The sequence below is a fragment of the Leuciscus leuciscus genome (genome assembly GCF_965113295.1).
Source record: "Leuciscus leuciscus genome assembly, chromosome: 9".
Lineage (NCBI taxonomy): Eukaryota > Metazoa > Chordata > Actinopteri > Cypriniformes > Leuciscidae > Leuciscus > Leuciscus leuciscus.
In genome coordinates, this window is record NC_138733.1 from 11117976 (window position 1) to 11136531 (window position 18556).

Sequence of the window (18556 nt, forward strand, 5' to 3'; positions counted from 1 at the left end):
ATAGTCTTTCTTTCCCAGAAAACTGAATTTAAAACCAGAATAGGGTCTCATATATTGAAACAAATTAGGGTAAATATTATAATTTAAGAGGGTTGCCAACGGGTATGTTATGGCTTAGGGGTTGGTTAGGGTAGAATTGAATAGTTAGTGCTATAAAATAGTTAAAACTGCTAAAAGAAAAAGAAAAGAAACAAATAGGGTCCTAAATGCGGTCCTGAAACTCCAGTCTTTAGTCTTTCCGGAAATTCCCACTTGAAATTGGTTTTATACACCTTTGAAAGCACGTCTACCAAAGTTACATAGTGCACCTTTAACAAACTCACATTAACAGGAGGAAGTCTCGGCTCTGTCTTGTGCGACAGCTTGTAAAGGAGAAGGAAACATTCCCATAGATCAGGATTGTCTGCCTCGAACTACTTTACCTGTTAATCACTTTCCTAAACAGGTTAAGCTTGAAATGAGTCTACTAGTAATGAGTAATGATTAGTCCTGCAGGTCGCAGTAATGGATTGCTGTACAAAGACTGACATTTCATTCTTACAGAGATCTAATGGGGTTAGAAAAGCACCTGTTCATGTGCAAAAAAAAAAAAAAAAAAAAAAGGAAGACAGAGAAAAGAAAAAAGGAAAACATGTTTGTAAAAAACAAAAACAAAAGAATGGTATGCCTTGAATTGTAAAATGGATTGTTAATTGATTGCTGTTTTTTTCCATTGGGCTGGTGTGAATTGTTGATAATTATGTGATGTTAATGGTGTAAAACATTTATTTATTTATGTTTTTTAAATAAAAGGGATGTAACGAGTAGTCTAATAATGAGTAATGATTTAGTCCAGCAGATGGCAGTAATGGATTGTATAAACTTAAGGAATGGTGTGGTAATTTGTGTATGATGGGTGTTTCATGTGGAATAAAGACGCCAACACTCACAATCTCTTTCTCTTTATTTGTGGTCTATTGAATACAAAGCCGTCCCCCGGTTTCCAGACAAGGCTTAAACTAGTCCCAGACTAAAATGCATGTTTGAGCTGTTTTAACTGAAAGCAATGATATATCTTAAAACATGTCAGTGCCATTGTTTTGTCTCAAGATTCACATCAGTAATGTTTTTTTTTTTTTTTTAGACATGTTTAAAAAAAGCTACTTAAATGTACTATTTGAACTAATCCTGGCTTAATCTAAACCCTGTGAAACCAGGCCATTATGTTTGATCATCAGTGATTCCCATAAACCTGCTTCGTTAAGCCTGTAAAACAGAAGTTACAACTTTGGAGCTGGCAATAGATTACAATAATTGATCATTAATTTAATAATTTCTTTGTAGGCTACTTAACATGTGAACAATTCGTTTATTAGCTTTTAGTGAATGATTCTGATAGCACAATGTAGAAAATACAATTCACAGTCAACAAGTTCCACTGCCTGCTGTCAAATCCTGTGACAAGTAAAGCTGGGTGTACACTGTGCGATTCTGGCCGCGATTTGGCTGCCAGAGACACATTTTGCAAATCCTAATAAATAATTACCACCCATTTTCTTTAACATGTTCCTCTTAAAAGTGTCTTGTCCAATTGTTGTGCAATATTTCCTCCAGTATTCTCGTTTCGCTGTTTAAATTTTTCTCCTACAACTTGCTTTTAGTCTCTGATATTCCAGTATATATTTTTTTAATTTGAGACTTTTCTTTAATGTTTTGAATGCTTGATTTCTTATTTGAATTGCCCCACAGTCTTCAGACCACCAACGTACTATTTTTCCTTTCTTTCTGCCTCTGCTACTAGACTCTCTGCATGACATCTCCAAGCTTTCGTTGTTAAAATTAATATTTGTATAACATAATGATTTTTAAATGACTCACAGTTTGCTTTATCAAAACACAATTTTTCACCATTTATTTGCTTTGTAACGACAATGACTATGACATGCGGTCACATGCTGTTCAAATTAGTAAATCCTGATCTCCAAGTCTGCTTGAACGGTCAAAATTGCATCTTTGTGGCTCCCCCGAGGGACATTTGAGTCACATAAGGAAACCCTGTTTTCTTAGAATCCCCTCTAAAACCCCCATTTCAGCTCTGGACTCCCTGTGACTTTTACAACCTCACAGACTCGTGACATTCCAGAACACACACACACGTACACACACACACACACACACACACACACACACCAACATCCTTTTGTGTTTAACTTAAAATGTGTGTAACTCAGACTGGTATCTGAATTTCCTGTATGTATGTGTGATTAATGTGTTGTGATCATACAGTTATGATCTTCGAGTGTTTGGATCTGAAATGTTCTCCCAGTAGAATCGCATCCCGTAACCCGAGCTCATTGGCAGGTCATAAAATTTGACCACAGAGCTATCCAGCCCTACACTGTAAAAAACAATTTGTTGAGTCAACTTAAAAAACTTTGTTACCCCGCTGCCTTAAATTTTTTTGTCAACTTGACAATATATCTTTTGCTGAAGTAATTTCCCATTAGTGGAATTAACCATAATTTCCTAGTCCAGTCAACAAGTCAAGTTATGTCAACTGGAAAAATATTTTAACTTGAATTTAAAATAAAGATGACAACACATTTTGCCTTGCATTCATTTATTTAATGATAGACAACTCTTTCATTCACATTTAAGTTGAACAAGCAATTTCCTGTCAACAGATCAACTGAAATCACTTTTTTGTATTGATTTGTAAGCAAGACAAAATCACTCATCTATTTAAAGGAAAATGAGTGTACTGTACTATAAGAGAAATAAAAATTGTAGGATATGCATAGCACAAATCATGAGAAAGTTCCTAAATCAACTTTCTGCAAGAAGTACATAAAAAGACCACACCTTTTAAAGAAACATCATATGACAAATGTTAAATACTACATTTCAATTCATTAAAACAGATGTAATAAAAGCATAAAGGTCTGATTCTACATAGCATAGCTCAAATAAGACAGCAGTTTAAACACTGAATATTAACCTTGCAAATTTCCAAACACTCCTACCACAATGCAATTTATTGGTCATAAAACGAAACAAAGATAGAAGGGATAGAAGAGGAAATTGCATATTATACTGTATAGAAAATTGAGACGGGAAACATTAACATTTGTTTTCATGAGATGTGTAAACATGCATAGTTGAAGTCAGAACATGACAAACTTTAAATGTGCATGCTAAAAAGTATAGCAAAAGGCACAAAAAAGCCTAAAGCTCCTTAAAAAAAAAAAAAAAGGTCTACTTTTTGCGCAAGAGCTTGTTGCGAAGCCCATGAACACGTGATGAACAGCTGCTCCCACCAATGTTCATAACAAGTTTTTGCAGAGCTTCAAAGGTGTATTTCATTGTCTTGGGGTAGTCGATATTGACAACATAAAGAAGACCCATCAGGAGTCCAAATGCCTTGGGGACATCTGAGATGTCAGTGACAACAAGATGTTCCTCCAAAATGAGAGCGATATCAATTGTGTCTTTGGGAAGCACATCACATTGCTGCTCCTCAGTTACAATTAGAATGCCCACGTCAGTTCCTTTCACAACGTCCTCAATTTCACTGGATGGCTGAAAAGAAAAGAAAAGACAAGAAAAAAATTTAACCCATTCCACATGACAACAACAACAAGAGAGATTAACACAGTTGCCAAATTGCTTTATGTTACACTTACTCTCGCATCAGCTGTTGTGTAAACAGTAGGGGTGTAACGGTTCACAAAATTCACGGTTAGGTTCGATACGATACACTTGTGTCACAGTTCGGTTTGGTACATTTTTGATACAGCAAAAAGAAAGAAATGCCAGAGAAATTTCCTTGATTTAATTTTTTTAATTTTGATTTTTTTTTACTTTGAGCAATTCTGGAGCTATAATTGACTCTTCTTAGGAGCATATAAAACAAAACAGCTCCTTGGAAAATATATTGTAGTACTTATAAACAAAGGTTTATTTTAGTTCAGAATGATTAACATTTGAGGGCAGCAATTGTATTCATAATGTCAAAATAAAACCGACGTAATGTTACTTGAAGGCATTATAGCCTACTATTCCTGCCAAACTTCCATGGTTACAGTGAGTGTTACTACAGTAAATCCATGGTGAATGTTGCTGATCTGTGGACACTGGATAGTTCATTCATGGCACAATGTTTCTTCCTGGTTTCCACGTCAGCACTGTTTGATCCGTTAATAACGGAGAAATGTGAATTTTTCTCACTAGATATCGCAGCGATGTTATTACTTCTGTAGCGAATTAAAATGATTTCTTTACTGGATATCTTATTAGCGCTGTGTAGTAACAGTGTCGCTTGATCAAGATCGGCTCGCGCTGCTTTGGTCCAAACTGATAAACGGTCCGTCAACAACACAATAACGAGCAGTTTCGTTCTGCTTGCATTACGTTTGCCATTTGATGTCGGACAATGTTGTGGTCGCGCCGGCGGATTATGAGTGCGCTAACCACGCGCAACGCTTCTACATTTGAAATAACGAAATTACAAATGTATTTTGAAATGTCAAAATCCCGCCCGAATGAATGATCTGCTTATGTCATTTTTCCTTTTTTATTCAAAATATTCATGAATGTGTTAGATATGGCATGAAATATCTGATATTACGATTGTCAAATATGCAAGTGGATGTGTTTTGTTGTTCAAACACCTTTATAACGATCGTGTTAGATATGCGCAACGTATTGTATCTTATTAAAATACGTACATTATTAGGAATTTACCACCTTTAGCTCAATTTGAGATTATTTTTTTGTCCTTTTGCATGCAGTTTGCGAAGTGACAAAATGAATCAAAGCACAACTAGTCCACACTTGTATTTTCTCAGTTTCTGAATTTGATGTTATCGGAGGCTAAATGCAAACAATTTATCTACACTTGACTTTTGAGACTTATTTCATGCAACGTGATAATATAATTGCACTTTCATTTTCTCTATTTGAAAGTTTTTAATGCTGTTATTTGATGTTAAGTTTTTAAAATGTGATGTTAATAAAATGCATTTTAACAGTTAAACTTAAAGCCTAGTTTATTAACATTTTGTTGGGGTGATTGGGGACAGGTGGGGCTCGGAACCCTTCCCTACCTCCGAAGTGGGGAATGGCAGAAAAAGTTTGAGAAACACTGGGTTAAAGGATTAGTTCCCCCAAAAAATAAAAATGTAAATACTTTAACCACAATTGTTCGTCTTTTTCCACAATTGCTGGTCTGCGATGTGCCGGGCATGACGTCATCACGTTGGAAAGGTCACAGGTGACATTAAACATTCATTAAACATTAAACATACACGAAAGGACCTTTTTAAACAAACTGACACAGACATAAATATGTCATTCGACATATAATAAAATTTGAACGATCCTCCTTCTCCAAGCTAGTAAACAATGGGGCGGTACTTACACGACCTTACCAACATGATGACGAGTATACAAACAAACATGTTTCTTTGAACTTGATTTGAATCGGTTCAGTCGATTATCCCTGCTGTTTAAAACGTGAATCAAGATTCGTTTAACATCAACCGACTTGAATGACATTTTAATCGCTTTTCAACCGGTTGCGAATGAATCGTTACATCCCTAACAGTAGTATTAAAATAAATTTCTGTATTAGAGACAATTTTCAAAGAGCACAATTAATCTCATATGCAAGTATTGTCTGTCTTTAAACACACCTCACAAGACTTCAAAAAACTGGAGGAGTTCTCACGAAGGAAGTGGGGCAAGCCAAGCAGGACAGCAGTTCGCTTGTTCTGGTTTGAGTCCTGAAATGTCAGTATGCACACAACACACAAGTACTTACACACAAGAAATATATTTATATGTTGTTTTATGTGGGTTCTAACAAAACATTTCACAAAACCCTTATTGGTTTACAAGGAATACTTACATCAGCATCAAGCCATTGGAGGATTTTATGAAGCTGTACACTGTCATGGTCCATGTTTTTGTACAGCTCCAAAAACCTGGGGAGAAGTTCATCTAAGCCCTCATAGAATGAACTCATAAGGTCAGCAGACAAGAGACGGCTAAATTCAGCAACAATCTAAAAGCATAACATTAAAAAAAGACCATGTGACTCAAATTAATATTATATTATTCATTACTGATTATTATACAATTATAGTAGTTTAATTAACTGTCTTCTTAAGCAATATTACATGATTTGGGAGAGACAGACCAAAAAGATGCAAAGGGAGTTACATACTCCGTTTCTCATTCAAAACCAACCATATCACATCCAGTGATTAATGATAGATATATATACAGGTCCTTCTCAAAAAATTAGCATATCGTGATAAAGTTCATTATTTTCCATAATGCAATGATAAAAATTAATCTTTCAATTAGTTGATTCAGATGATTAGGTTAATAGCTCGTTTAGAGAACCTTTTCATGATATGCTAAGTTTTTGAGACAGGAATTTTGGGTTTTCATGAGCTGTATGCCAAAATCATCAGTATTAAAACAATAAAAGACCTGAAATATTTCAGTTGGTGTGCAATGAATCTAAAATATATAAAAGTTAAATTTTTATCATTACATTATGGAAAATAATGAACTTTATCACGATATGCTAATTTTGAGAAGGACCTGTATAAGTGCTGTTAAGATGAACGCATGCATCCAATTTCTTTGTTTAACACATTAAAAAATGTAATGCAATTAATGCAGCATGAACAATTGAATTCTTAATATCGAAAGCGTTTAGTGTTTGAAAATGCCAAAAAAATACCTGTCTTTCTGTGAATAACGCTGGCCATCTGGATTGAACATCACTCACAAGTGGCTCTTTATCAATGATCTCTTTTCTCCTTAGAGCATATGTGCTTGCCATGGCAGCATCAATGAATTTATTATTAGGGTTCTTCTTTTTAACTTCTATCAGCAGAGCTCTCCTTTCTTCTTCGAGGGAGCTGGTGGTTTCGCCTTCTGGCATATCAGGCAAAAAATTGGTTTCAGACCGCCTCGGCTTCTTAAGGCGTCTTTTACCTGTGCCATCTGTGGAGACTGACAGTGCTGGACATCCTGCTACACGCAACTTCTGTCTGAAGTTTCCCATTTTAAAACTCAAACTGAACTTCCAGCAGTACCAGCCACACGAAGACCCTGGCTCTTTTAAGCACGGATGTTTTTCAACCAAGGCTTTGGCAACGCTTTCAATTTGTTCCCGTAATGGGTATGGATTAAAGTTGAACATAACTTCTGCAAGTTTGTTTAGGATTTCAGTTTTAAGTTCCTTTGTAACATCCAAAAGGGAACCATCTTTTGTGTGTGCATCATTTGATCGCCGGAGCTTCAGTTCCGCATCATATGAAAAACTTGGAATGATGAAGGGCTCAGGCCAGCCCTTTGATTGACTGGGTGTACCCGACACCAATGATGATGCAGATGTGCTGGGGGTGTCATGGTTACTGCGGTCATTAAACTGTTCATTTGGTGGTGTCTTCTGGATGATCTTCAGTGTCGCTCTCTCCTTTGGTAAATCTGTTAGTCTTGTCAGATTGACTAAATCATTCTGAAAATCTGGATCTTCATATTGTAACACAAACTCCCCATCCAGATTAAGTTTAGACCTCAAAATCAACTTCAGATCTTCAACGTTTTCTGGCAGCTCATCAATCACCACCTTCCTGATGTCATCTGGTGACAACACAACCCTGAGCAACATCCTAAATGTAAAACACAGAAGGGAAAGAACCGATTATCAAAATACAAGTAGCAATACGCAGCTGGTTATAGGGATCTCCCAGTCACGTGACCCCTAGCCGCGTGTCAGCCATTTTGACGGAATACTTCAGCGCACTACATACATGAGAATGCGGATTATCACGTTTTATGGCTGCGAATTGATTAAAATAATGAATAATGGTCACTGTATTAATTATCTTGAGCCTGCTGAAATGTTCCTATAAATATATTTTCTTTCCAACTGTGCAATCTGAATAAAAAATAGGCTAAATATATTTATCCACTAAACTTAAATTTAAGACCGTGGATGAAAATCTGGCTGTTTTCAAGACGTTTCAGAATTTAAGACATTTTAAGACTTTAAGACCCCGCGGGAACCCTGTAATTACTACACAGTGTGTGCCTGCTGTGAGCTGATATATCACAAAATTACTTAGTGTACCTTTAATGAAGTAAAAAGTCTTTTGGAGAGAGCAGAAGTCGTTCAGCGGAGAGTTAGCTGGGCAGTTCAAAAGACACGAGACGCTCAATGAACAATACCTTACTAGCATATTAAAAAACAACAACATTATACTGTTCCAAAAGGTAATAATAATTAAAATTACTGAGTTTACCTTTAAAGAAGTAAAAAGTCTTTTGGAGAGAGCAGAAGTCGTTCAGCGGAGAGTTAGCTGGGCAGTTCAAAAGACACGAGATGCTCCAAGTCCACAGCTGAAAATGTTCAATGAACAATACCTTACTAACATATTAAAAAAAAAACAACATTATACTGTTCCAAAAGTTAATAATAATTAAAATTACTGAGTTTACCTTTAAAGAAGTAAAAAGTCTTTTGGAGAGAGCAGAAGTCGTTCAGCGGAGAGTTAGCTGGGCAGTTCAAAAGACACGAGACGCTCAATGAACAATACCTTACTAGCATATTAAAAAACAACAACATTATACTGTTCCAAAAGTTTATAAAAATTATAATTACTGAGTGTACCTTTAAAGAAGTAAAAAGTCTTTTGGAGAGAGCAGAAGTCGTTCAGCGGAGAGTTAGCTGGGCAGTTCAAAAGACACAAGATGCTCCAAGTCCACAGCTGAAAATGTTCAATGAACAATACCTTACTAACATATTAAAAAAACAACAACATTATACTGTTCCAAAAGTTAATAATAATTAAAATTACTGAGTTTACCTTTAAAGAAGTAAAAAGTCTTTTGGAGAGAGCAGAAGTCGTTCAGCGGAGAGTTAGCTGGGCAGTTCAAAAGACACGAGACGCTCCAAGTCCACAGCTGAAAATGTTCAATGAACAATACCTTACTAACATATTAAAAAACAACAACATTATACTGTTCCAAAAGTTAATAATAATTACTGAGTGTACCTTTAATGAAGTAAAAATATTTTTGGTGTAAGAAGAAGCCGTCTTTGGATGGTGTAGGAATACAGTGGGTAATAGTGGTTTAGTTCCTCAGGTTGTAGCAGTAGGAGATCAGCAGACAGTTGTCTAAACAGTTCAAAAGATCCAAGATGTTCCAAGTACACAGCTGAAAAAGGTTCAACAACGAACAATGCCTTGTTAGCCACTATGAGCAGTTTGACAATTTTCCCAAAATCAGGAAGCCCACTTGTGCTTCCAACGGAGACGAACATTCCCTCTGAATATGTTGTTCCATGCAGAGAAAGTGTTGTTGCCAGGGAAACAGATGCAACATCTTCATACTTCCTGTTAATGGCCTGCTTTAGGCCATGGTCCAATATAGCAGGAGAAACAACAGAAACACTCTGTACTTCAAGTTCTGGCTTGAAAAGGCTGGGCATATCAAGACAGTAGCCAAACATAAGTTGGTGCTTTGTGGCTAAAGTGAGTAAAATGTTTTTAAAATTGTTGACATCGCGGACAACTTTTTTAAAAAAGCTATGTTTTCCCTCGAAGCGGATTGTCCAGAAGTTCAATAAAGGTCCGAAACAATGGATTAGTTTAGGATAATGTTCCACAAAATGGTGTTTAGGTTTCAACTTGAAGTTAGGAAAAACCTCCAGCAACAACAGCCTGTGGTCAGAAATTTTTGACTCCAAAAAGCACACAGATTCTTCAGTAAACGTAGGTGAAGACAGAAGTTCAACAATCACTTTTAACTCCAAAATGATACCCCAGGTTTTGTCATGTTCAGGAACCAAATGACCAATCATGAAAGGAAGTAGTCTCAATAGTGTCCAATTTTCATGTCCATTTCCTCCAATTGTCCGTTTAGCTTTGAACGTTATTGGTATTTTCTGAGGTCGATTAGTCTTATCAGAAAACTTATAAGGAAAGTTTTGGATGACACTATTCAAATCATTAAGTGTGAAAAAGCCTCTTTCAATCAAATCTGACAGACACAAACAGAGTTCTGCTGGAACAATTCCTTCAAAAAGATCATGTAGAACATCAGGTGGAAAACCTGTTGATGAATGAAAATGTTCTAGTCTATTCAAAACACAGCTGGCCTTTACACCCTCAACACTTTTTAGTGTTTCATCGCTACTGAGACACGAAACATGGCCATCATGGGAAAGTTTAGTTCTGAGTGGGAATGATCCACTCCTAACTGGTACAGTTTGAAAGTCCTTTCGACTCGCAAGACAAAACCTACAACATTTGTCAACAGAGAAGGATTCTTGGAAACCTGCTAGTGAGTGGGCAGCTAGATTATCTGCAGATACAAAAGCAACTGTACCCTGAACATGTGCCCCTAGTCTTTTGATGTACAAACCTTGATTTTCAAGATGTTTAAGGTCTCTAAGAAGTGGTTCTAGAACAGCAGCATATCCATAGGTTTTCAAGTCATTGCTGTAACATAACAGTGCAAGATTAATAGATGATAAAGATGATCTATACCGAAGTGGTAGATTAGCCAGAACCCAATAGACGGCACAAATCTTGTGCTTTTTCCTTGAAGTGCCTAAAGGGTTACAAACTTCAAAGTCATCAATATACAACCCTATCGCAATACGTAACTCTTCTGTTGAGAAAAACTGATTTTCCCTGAAATACTGTCCATCAAGAAAACTTTCATACACCCCAGAGTTTAACCCAGAAACCTTCTCAGGTAAAACTTTGTCAAGGACATCATCTCTATTTAACAACTCATTCAGTACAGGTAAAATCGGGACATAAACCTTTTTTCTACCCTTATCTAAATCTAAAATGTACTCAATAGGTTCAATAACCTTAAAGTTTTCCTTGAAAAAAGAAGACCTCTTGTGGTCAGTGCCTAATGGACCAGTCCTTGACAAGAAAGAAAGAGGGACAGTTTTGTCTAATGTTTCTGTTATCAGTGTTGATGTTTCTAGATTAACATTGTGTTGCAGCAGAATTTGTTCTATTAATTTCTTGCTTAGTTCTCCTGTGAGGACACTAACCTCATAAAACCCATCTATTATTTCTTGAGTGGCTGACTTTGAAACATGCAATAGTGTTTGCATTCGCAAAAAAAGGGATGCCAGTTTTCGCTGCAGATACACCTCATTATTGGCATCATCATGTTCTTCAACATCAGAAATGGACTCATCCAATTCAACCACAGATGCACTACCTGGATTGTCTTCATCCAAATTAGAATAATTCTCACAAAACAATTCTGGTCGAAAGTCCTTTACGCTACCTGAACTGTGAAAACGACTATGATGTGCTGTAAATGTGGAGTACACGTTAGAACGGAATGAACACTGCCGATAAGGGCATTTCACAGTTTCCTTATTTTTTAGATGGCAGCGTAAATGTGCCAAATACTGGCGAAGGTGGCAGGGTTCTGAAAAACCACATAAGTCACAGAGTATGTGAACAGTTAGGGGTTCTGATGAATTTTGTGATGGCCCATGCTGCCTCAAATGCCTTTTCAGGTCAATTTGTCTTTTGAACGTACAAACACAATCATTATACAAACATGGTAAGGGACAAAACCTGCTGTAGTGTCCGTGCTTTAGTGTATAATGCCTTGTTATTGTGCGTTGATTCGATGAACTATATGAGCAAAGCTTGCATTTCCATTTCATTGAAACTGTCACAATCCAGGGAAGGGGGGGACCATTTCCTGAAAATATACAAACATCAATTAATTTTTATGTATATTAAGTAGTGTACATCTTTTCAATCCGTTTAGTCGTTTGCAACAATTTGTCATATCTACTCCCTAATCAAGACATAGCAGTTCAGGCAATCACACATGGAACATTTTAAAAGAAAAGTATTAAATATCACAGAGAGGACAATATTTAAATATTGCTGCAAGCAGCATTTAACATGCCTTTAGTATTTAAATGTGTTTGGGTACATTTGGCCACATTCATTTTCTAAATAACCCTGTTATAGTATCTATGGTATCTATATATCTATGGTAAAGTTCAACGTTTGATAATTATTGCTCTAGAAAGTTCAGAGAATTACACTGCAGTAACGTTATTTTTTTAGGTTGGGCTAAAAATCTAGGACTAGGTCACAAAAGTAGAATTTTTAAATAAAAGAAAAATTTGATTGACAGCAGTGCTTATATTAAACACCGAACATTTAACTACGTAAATTAAAAAGATGGATGTTATGGTTTAGGCCTAACGTTACTCATGTTGTAGTTAAAAAAAAAAAAAATTATATTTCCCCTAATGTTACATTAAAATGAATGCTTAGTTTGTGGTTCATCGTTATCTTAATGAAAATACTGTGATAAAACGACAAACTCACGTATATTAAACGAAGAAATACTAGTTTTATTAAAAGTTATCTTGCGCATCCCATCGTCCTGTCAGTCACTGTTAACGTTAAACCCTAAACCTCACTCAGCCCTGCTAAAATACATACCGCGGCTTTGTGAGAAACCATTCGCGGCCCATTCTTTGGAAAAGCCTTCCGGTGCTCAGTTCGCACCTGCTATCGAATATTAATTAATCAAACTCTAAATACAATATTAGTCCAAAAACAGGCTAATTTAATACATTTTAAATACTACTATGATCAACAATTTCATCCGAAATCTAACTTATATGCTTCGGCGCCATTTTACGAATTGCTTACATTACGGATAGCATCGTGCAAAACTGTAACCAATCCATTAATTAGGATTAAAATTCGAACTGATTCAGTTTAGTATCGTAATTATTAAACTATCATAAATTAAATTCTACTCAACTAAGATAATAGGGATATCTGCTCAATCACCAACGAGGGCGGGAAACAAACAAGACAGACCCAATGTCAGTCCACATCTGCTGTTTATGCCAAATAGTAAAAATTAATACAATAAAATTCAATATTAGTTAAGGAGTTGAGAAATATTGCATTTTAACCACCATCATTAACGTAACTAGCTTATACAGGCGCCATTTCGAATATCTTACCGGCTCATGGAAAATCGGCAATCAATCCATTAATTAGTAATGAAATTCGACCAGATTAGTTTAGTATCATAGTTATTAAATTATTAATTGAACTCACCTTATTATATGCAGAGACGATGGTTGTTTGATGATGCTGAATGAAATACTCCTGCTGCTGTAACTGCTTGAGTTTCCACCTGCTTTAGTCCTGCTTACTTAGATCTCGCGATATTACACAGAGCAAAGCCCGCGAAAATCTATACTGAAAACAAAAGGATCCTTGTGGTATGTTGAAATGTATTAAATTAACCATCTTATTATTTTTTTACATGGTGGTATTAAAATTCAATGAAAACTACAAATTCTTAAATTAACATTTAAATATATGCACCTTTATATGTATATAATTACATATTACTTTATGAATTGCTTTAAGTAGATTTTAACTGATAATGACAAGTGAGTTGTGCTTGATGTTAGAGCAGTAAAATGTACTTAGAATTTACTCTTGCAAATTGTTAAGAGAATTTTATTAAGAAAATATATTAGTTATTTTGTTGGTGTATGTGCAATTGTATCAACATGCATTTTCTAGTTGAAACAACTAGTTATACTAGTTAATTCAACTTTCAGCTTAGTTGTGGACAATTAAACTTAAATTTTCTTGTTGTCTGGACAATTTCTAAAAATTAAGTTGTGTCTACAAAAAAAAAAAAGTTGAAATGGCAATTATTTTTTACAGTGTATGCATGAGATAACAGGGTCGCAACATTCCAACACACACACACATACAAACACACTCTGGACTGTGAAACAGAAACCCCCTTTCAGAAAAGGACTTTTACCCATAAAGTCACTCCTAAAGGTACTAAATATATATATTTGTGTGTTAAGAGGTGTGTGTAACCCATAGGAAAGCATATGTCCTATTTGTGACCTTAATAGAACTGCTATTGCCTATACAAATGCATAATAATGTATCGTTGCATGGCTACAACGCCTAGATTCTATTTTTGATATCTTTGTAATCCTCTCCAGCTAACGGAGTTGAATTCCAATAACAGAATTCAGTGATGCGCATTGTTTTATAAGTTCATATGTCTGGAGAAAATCCTCTCCAGTTAAAGTCAATCATGACTCATTCGAGTGGGCGTGTCTAACCGGACAAAGGAATCTTCCCGCTCGAAAAATCTCGACAGCTGATTCGTCCTACACGAAGGAGGGGACGGCACCTGGGACACTGATAAAAGTCCAAAACCTTCTCTTCTCTTCGCTCTCTTCCCACTCTCATTCTTCCAACTCAACTCATCCAACTTCTCTGGACCCTCCTCCCCGGCGCGGCGTTTCTCCAAGGAACATCTGAAGGAGGCCCTGGCCTTCTCCATCGAACGAACCCATGTTCGAGTCGTAGCTGCCGGTCTCTGCAACTAAGATTTCCAGCCTCTCCCATCCCGGGAGACGAATCTGAACTTTCTCGGTAACGTTAAATTCAAGTGAGCCTTTACATCGTTTTGCGAAACGACCCAGAAGACAAAGCTAGACGCAAACCAGCCGGACACGCGCACGCGCGCGTCCCCTTTTCAGCATCACACTGAAAGAGTACCACAACTCGCAAGTATATTGATTCCTATAAAAGCTGTTCCAGGTGTCTAGGTCTTAGGTCTGTGATTTAAGTTACCCTCTATCTTCCCTCTATATCTTTCTTTCTTTCTTTCATTTCATGTTTTTGTTCGGTTAAATGTTTATTGGTTTGTTTGCATTTTTACGTACGTTTATGTTTGTAGTTTATATAATCTCTAGTGTGTGCCATTTTATTAATAAACCCATTTATACTTTTAATTGTCTCTGTGTTTGAAAACCCACCTTATAAAAGTCAATGAAACTTCAAGATCTAAGCTACAAGCTCGATATTGACTACCTTGAGTAGTTTTAATTCATAAACTCAGAAAGTTTGATATTCGCGGCCAGAAGATAAAACTTTCGTGGAGTTTAAAAGGGATACCCCTTCTTAACTGTAATGATCAGACAGTACAGAACAAGGTAATCTCGATAATTGATAAAATAAATGTACATGCGACTTATGAATTATGACCATGCGTTATAAATATTAATATTCCCTATAGTCTTGAGCTAATTCACATTTACCCCGAGTCGTTTACGTTACATTATTATGGTGGAGAATCCAAAAGCAGTTTCAAACTTTGTTTGGTGGACAAATTCAGTTTCAGTTGAATGTGTATTATGGCTATTTAATAATTGTACGCGCGTTTTGAAGTGTGAGATAAGTCGCCAAGGCGAACTCACCCAGCTGATCGCGGGCACAAAGCCAGCCCAGCTCTGCTAAAACTGCAGTCCATGACATTACATCTGTCTCTGTAAAGACGAAGCAAAACTCTTTGCAGTTGATACATGTAACATGATTTAAACCGACTAAATGAAGACGAAGGATCTCTTTTAGGACGAAGACGTAAATCTGATAGTTTTCAGTCGTAATAGGCCTTATGATATACAATACGTTAACGATAACTCCTGGTCAGAAATTGGCCTCGCGATCCAATTTCGTAAACCTACGCAAAAATCATAAAAGTGCTATTTTGATTAATGCTTATGGGAGATGAGCAGATGATAAGTCCTGCTCACAGCTGTTCTGATGCCTGGTGTGCTCACAGCTTAAGTAAATAGATGTTCAACGCCTGTTTGCTCACAGTTTCTAGTGATTAAAACACGAAGTTTTAATGCCTGTTGTTATGTAAACCGTTTTATATGTATAATATGTAATTGGAGGCCAGTTTTATGAATTAAGAAAACGGATGATAATCCCTGTTCTCCTTCTTTAAACCGTCTCATGTGTATAATATATAATGTGTAAATTGGAGACCAGTTTTATGAATTAAGAAAAGACGATAATCCCTGTTCTTATTCTAAAACCGTCTCAATCTGTAATGCATAATGTGTAATTCCTGTTAGTCACATGTTGTGAAACTCGCGTCAGTCTTCCGCATGCAACAGAAGCGCAAAACACCACGTGATTCCAAAAAAAAAAAAATCTGCTGAATTACGCCACTGACCGACACTAGAGGGCAGCCTCTAAGTCTGGGGCAGTTCTCAAATTACGCGCCCCCAACCGACGTCATCCTGCGTGAGCGTCGCCTCCCACTGACGTCAGCCTGCGCGAGCGCAACTACGCCATCTCGTGGCGTTCTAAGATAATACTTGCTTTCAATTTCTTTTTCTCTCTGCATTCATTTTTCTCTCTCAAATACTTAACTGCATTCAAGCTTAGCTTATGCTGATATTATTTGGAGTTAGACAATTCCTTTTTCTGTTTTCGACGGTCACACTTTAAGTTAAGTTCGAAAAAAAAAAAGGAAAATTTTTCGAATTAAAAACTTAGATTCGATTCACTCAGTTCATTGATAGGTCCGCCTAGGAAGAAGCACGCCACCGTGTGGCGATCTTGGGTCGACTTATCAATATCTGTTTAACCCCCAGTCTGCAATTGAAGTGTCTCCTTGCTCCCCTTTTCGTTTGATTATTTTTATGATCCATACTAATAACCTCAGTGTTATTGTAAGGATTATAGGAAGTCATTCTGAATTTCAGTTTTGATTATTTTTAGTATTGATACATCACTGTTATCATTCTAATTTTCTTTCCTTCCTTATTATTATTATTTTGGACCTCTCATTGCATGCTTATTTGAATTTTAATTTAAACAAGTTTGCATTTTTCAAATTGTGTCTATTCAACCAGGTGGACCACTGAGAGGAAACACGGCCCTCACCCTTGTGGCACAAACCCACTGCCGGGGCCTTTTCCTCTGCCTGCGTCTCAAACCTGTGTTGTTTATTCAAATTTTATTTCATTGATAATTATTTTTCTCTTCCCTCTTTCTCCAGTCTCTCCAAGGGGGGGGGGGGGGGGGTAGGTTATTCTGATAATTACAACCAATTATCGTAATTTCCTTTGTTGTATCATTATTTTAGTAAAGCCTTTGCCTCTGACTCCTGCATACCTATTTACTCAATTTGATGAAACCAGAAAGCCTTAATTTACTTTAAGTCTAACATTGTAATCCCTCATTGTGTATCTATTGGCAGGACTCAGTCAGTGCACTGTGGTGAATGAGACGTCATCACTGGTTGGTTTCCGGTGGGCGGGGATCATCTGTCCGACGTTACTGACACTGCACTCCTTCTGGTGTTGGGACCGTCGGAGGGTCTGACCGCGCCCGCTGGTTTCCACCTGGATGACCTCTATTCACCCCAGGTGAACTAAAATTTGATAGAACCCATCCACTTATTAGGAACCACAGAATACTAGCTATTCCTTCGGGTGTATTTTAAGTGCTTGGACTCACCTTTCTCTCTCTAAGACACACTTTCTTTCGAGGTCCTGTCCCGATAACCCACGCATCTCCTGGCCCGATCAGGAACTCTCGCAGTGTTAATAAGGCTTAGGCCTCTTTATTTTATTTTATTTTATCTTATTTGATTTATTTTCCTTAAATAACGCTCCCCGTGTTATTGTTTGTGACATTTCATTGCAGACCAATTCACTTCCTTGTGTTGTGTTTCCCTCTGATCTTCCCTACCTTCAACCTTGTCTCTTTCTCCACTCTGTTGTGATTTGTTTCTTTCATTTCACTTAGACACAGAACCTAAGAGAGACCCCAGGAAAAGCTGAATAATAGAGTGACGATCAAAGCGGGCGTCGCTAGACGACCCCCCCAGGCTACCGCCTGTCCAAATTTCTATTGTGGGTTTCATCCATACCCACGAAATTGGCTCAGCTAACTGTCGGCATCAGTTAGCCCCGAAATTCTCATAAACGGCATAGCCCGTATGAGTATAGCTCATTTGACCCTAAAACAAACTTGCATTTTGTCTCTTTTTGTGTGTGCTGTGCTTCTCTCGCCAACAGTAAGCCGAGATGTCGAGCTCACCCTGTCCTGCAGTCCGCTGGGACGACCTTGAGGCATGGCTGAGGGACATAACAAAGACCGTGCTGCCCCAGGACCCACATCGCTCGAGCCAAGAGCAACGGGACACAGACCTGAGCCAGTTCGAGCCCCATGATCCAGCCCAGACATACAGCCACGAGCAGCTGTCCAAAATCTTCGGAGACCTCGCACTCAAACTCGTCGCCAGGGCCCGGGACAGCGAAAGGAGCAACGCCGACCTGCAGCAAAAGACAGCCGCACTACAGCTCCAGGCCACAGAAGCCCGGAAGGACCGAGCCCACACACAGAGTCGGCTAGACCAGCTAATCTTCCTGACCGAGGAAGAGGACGAGACGGACACAACGCTACAACAGGAAGTTGAAAGACTTCAAAATGCCCTGGACGATCTTCGTCGGCACACAGACCTTACCACAGAGAATCAACACCGTTCCAGGCCAGCAGGTGGCGGCACGACTGTGACGGTGCCCGTCCAAAGCGTCGGACCGACCGCTCGGAAAGATTCTGGAACCAGCATCACCCGCCGTCCAGAACTCCAAGCCCAGACCGTCGAACCTGTAACCACTCTCTCC

The 18556-nt window shown here is 37.6% G+C and overlaps 1 protein-coding gene across 3 annotated transcripts; it reads right to left on the reverse strand.

Annotated features, from left to right (window-relative positions):
• Nucleotides 1-2386: 2386 nt before the first annotated feature.
• On the reverse strand, nucleotides 2387-13343 carry LOC309506061 (sterile alpha motif domain-containing protein 3-like). Of its 3 annotated transcripts, XM_082179611.1 has the most exons (11): nucleotides 13143-13343; nucleotides 9057-11748; nucleotides 8868-8964; nucleotides 8672-8768; nucleotides 8500-8556; nucleotides 8304-8400; nucleotides 8132-8188; nucleotides 6734-7670; nucleotides 5888-6043; nucleotides 5673-5762; nucleotides 2387-3558 (listed from the first exon to the last, which is right to left on the reverse strand). In XM_082179611.1, exons 8-11 carry the CDS (start codon nucleotides 7667-7669, stop codon nucleotides 3235-3237), a joined length of 1506 nt encoding a protein of 501 aa, XP_082035737.1. In that variant the 5' UTR covers nucleotide 7670; nucleotides 8132-8188; nucleotides 8304-8400; nucleotides 8500-8556; nucleotides 8672-8768; nucleotides 8868-8964; nucleotides 9057-11748; nucleotides 13143-13343; the 3' UTR covers nucleotides 2387-3234. The 3 variants fall into 3 exon arrangements, with proteins under 3 accessions (XP_082035737.1, XP_082035738.1, XP_082035739.1); XM_082179612.1 differs by lacking the exon at nucleotides 8132-8188; XM_082179613.1 differs by lacking the exons at nucleotides 8672-8768; nucleotides 8868-8964; nucleotides 9057-11748; nucleotides 13143-13343 and having other exon boundaries at nucleotides 8500-8584.
• Nucleotides 13344-18556: the final 5213 nt, after the last annotated feature.

Coding starts and splice junctions, on each gene's coding strand:
- LOC309506061 (XM_082179612.1), bottom strand. CDS start 7,669: ATGTTGCTCAGGGTTGTGTTGTCACCAGATGACATCAGGAAGGTGGTG. Junction 6,044..6,733: donor CGTTATTCACAGAAAGACAG/GTATTTTTTTGG, acceptor TTATGCTTTTAG/ATTGTTGCTGAATTTAGCCG. Junction 5,763..5,887: donor TCCAATGGCTTGATGCTGAT/GTAAGTATTCCT, acceptor CTGACATTTCAG/GACTCAAACCAGAACAAGCG.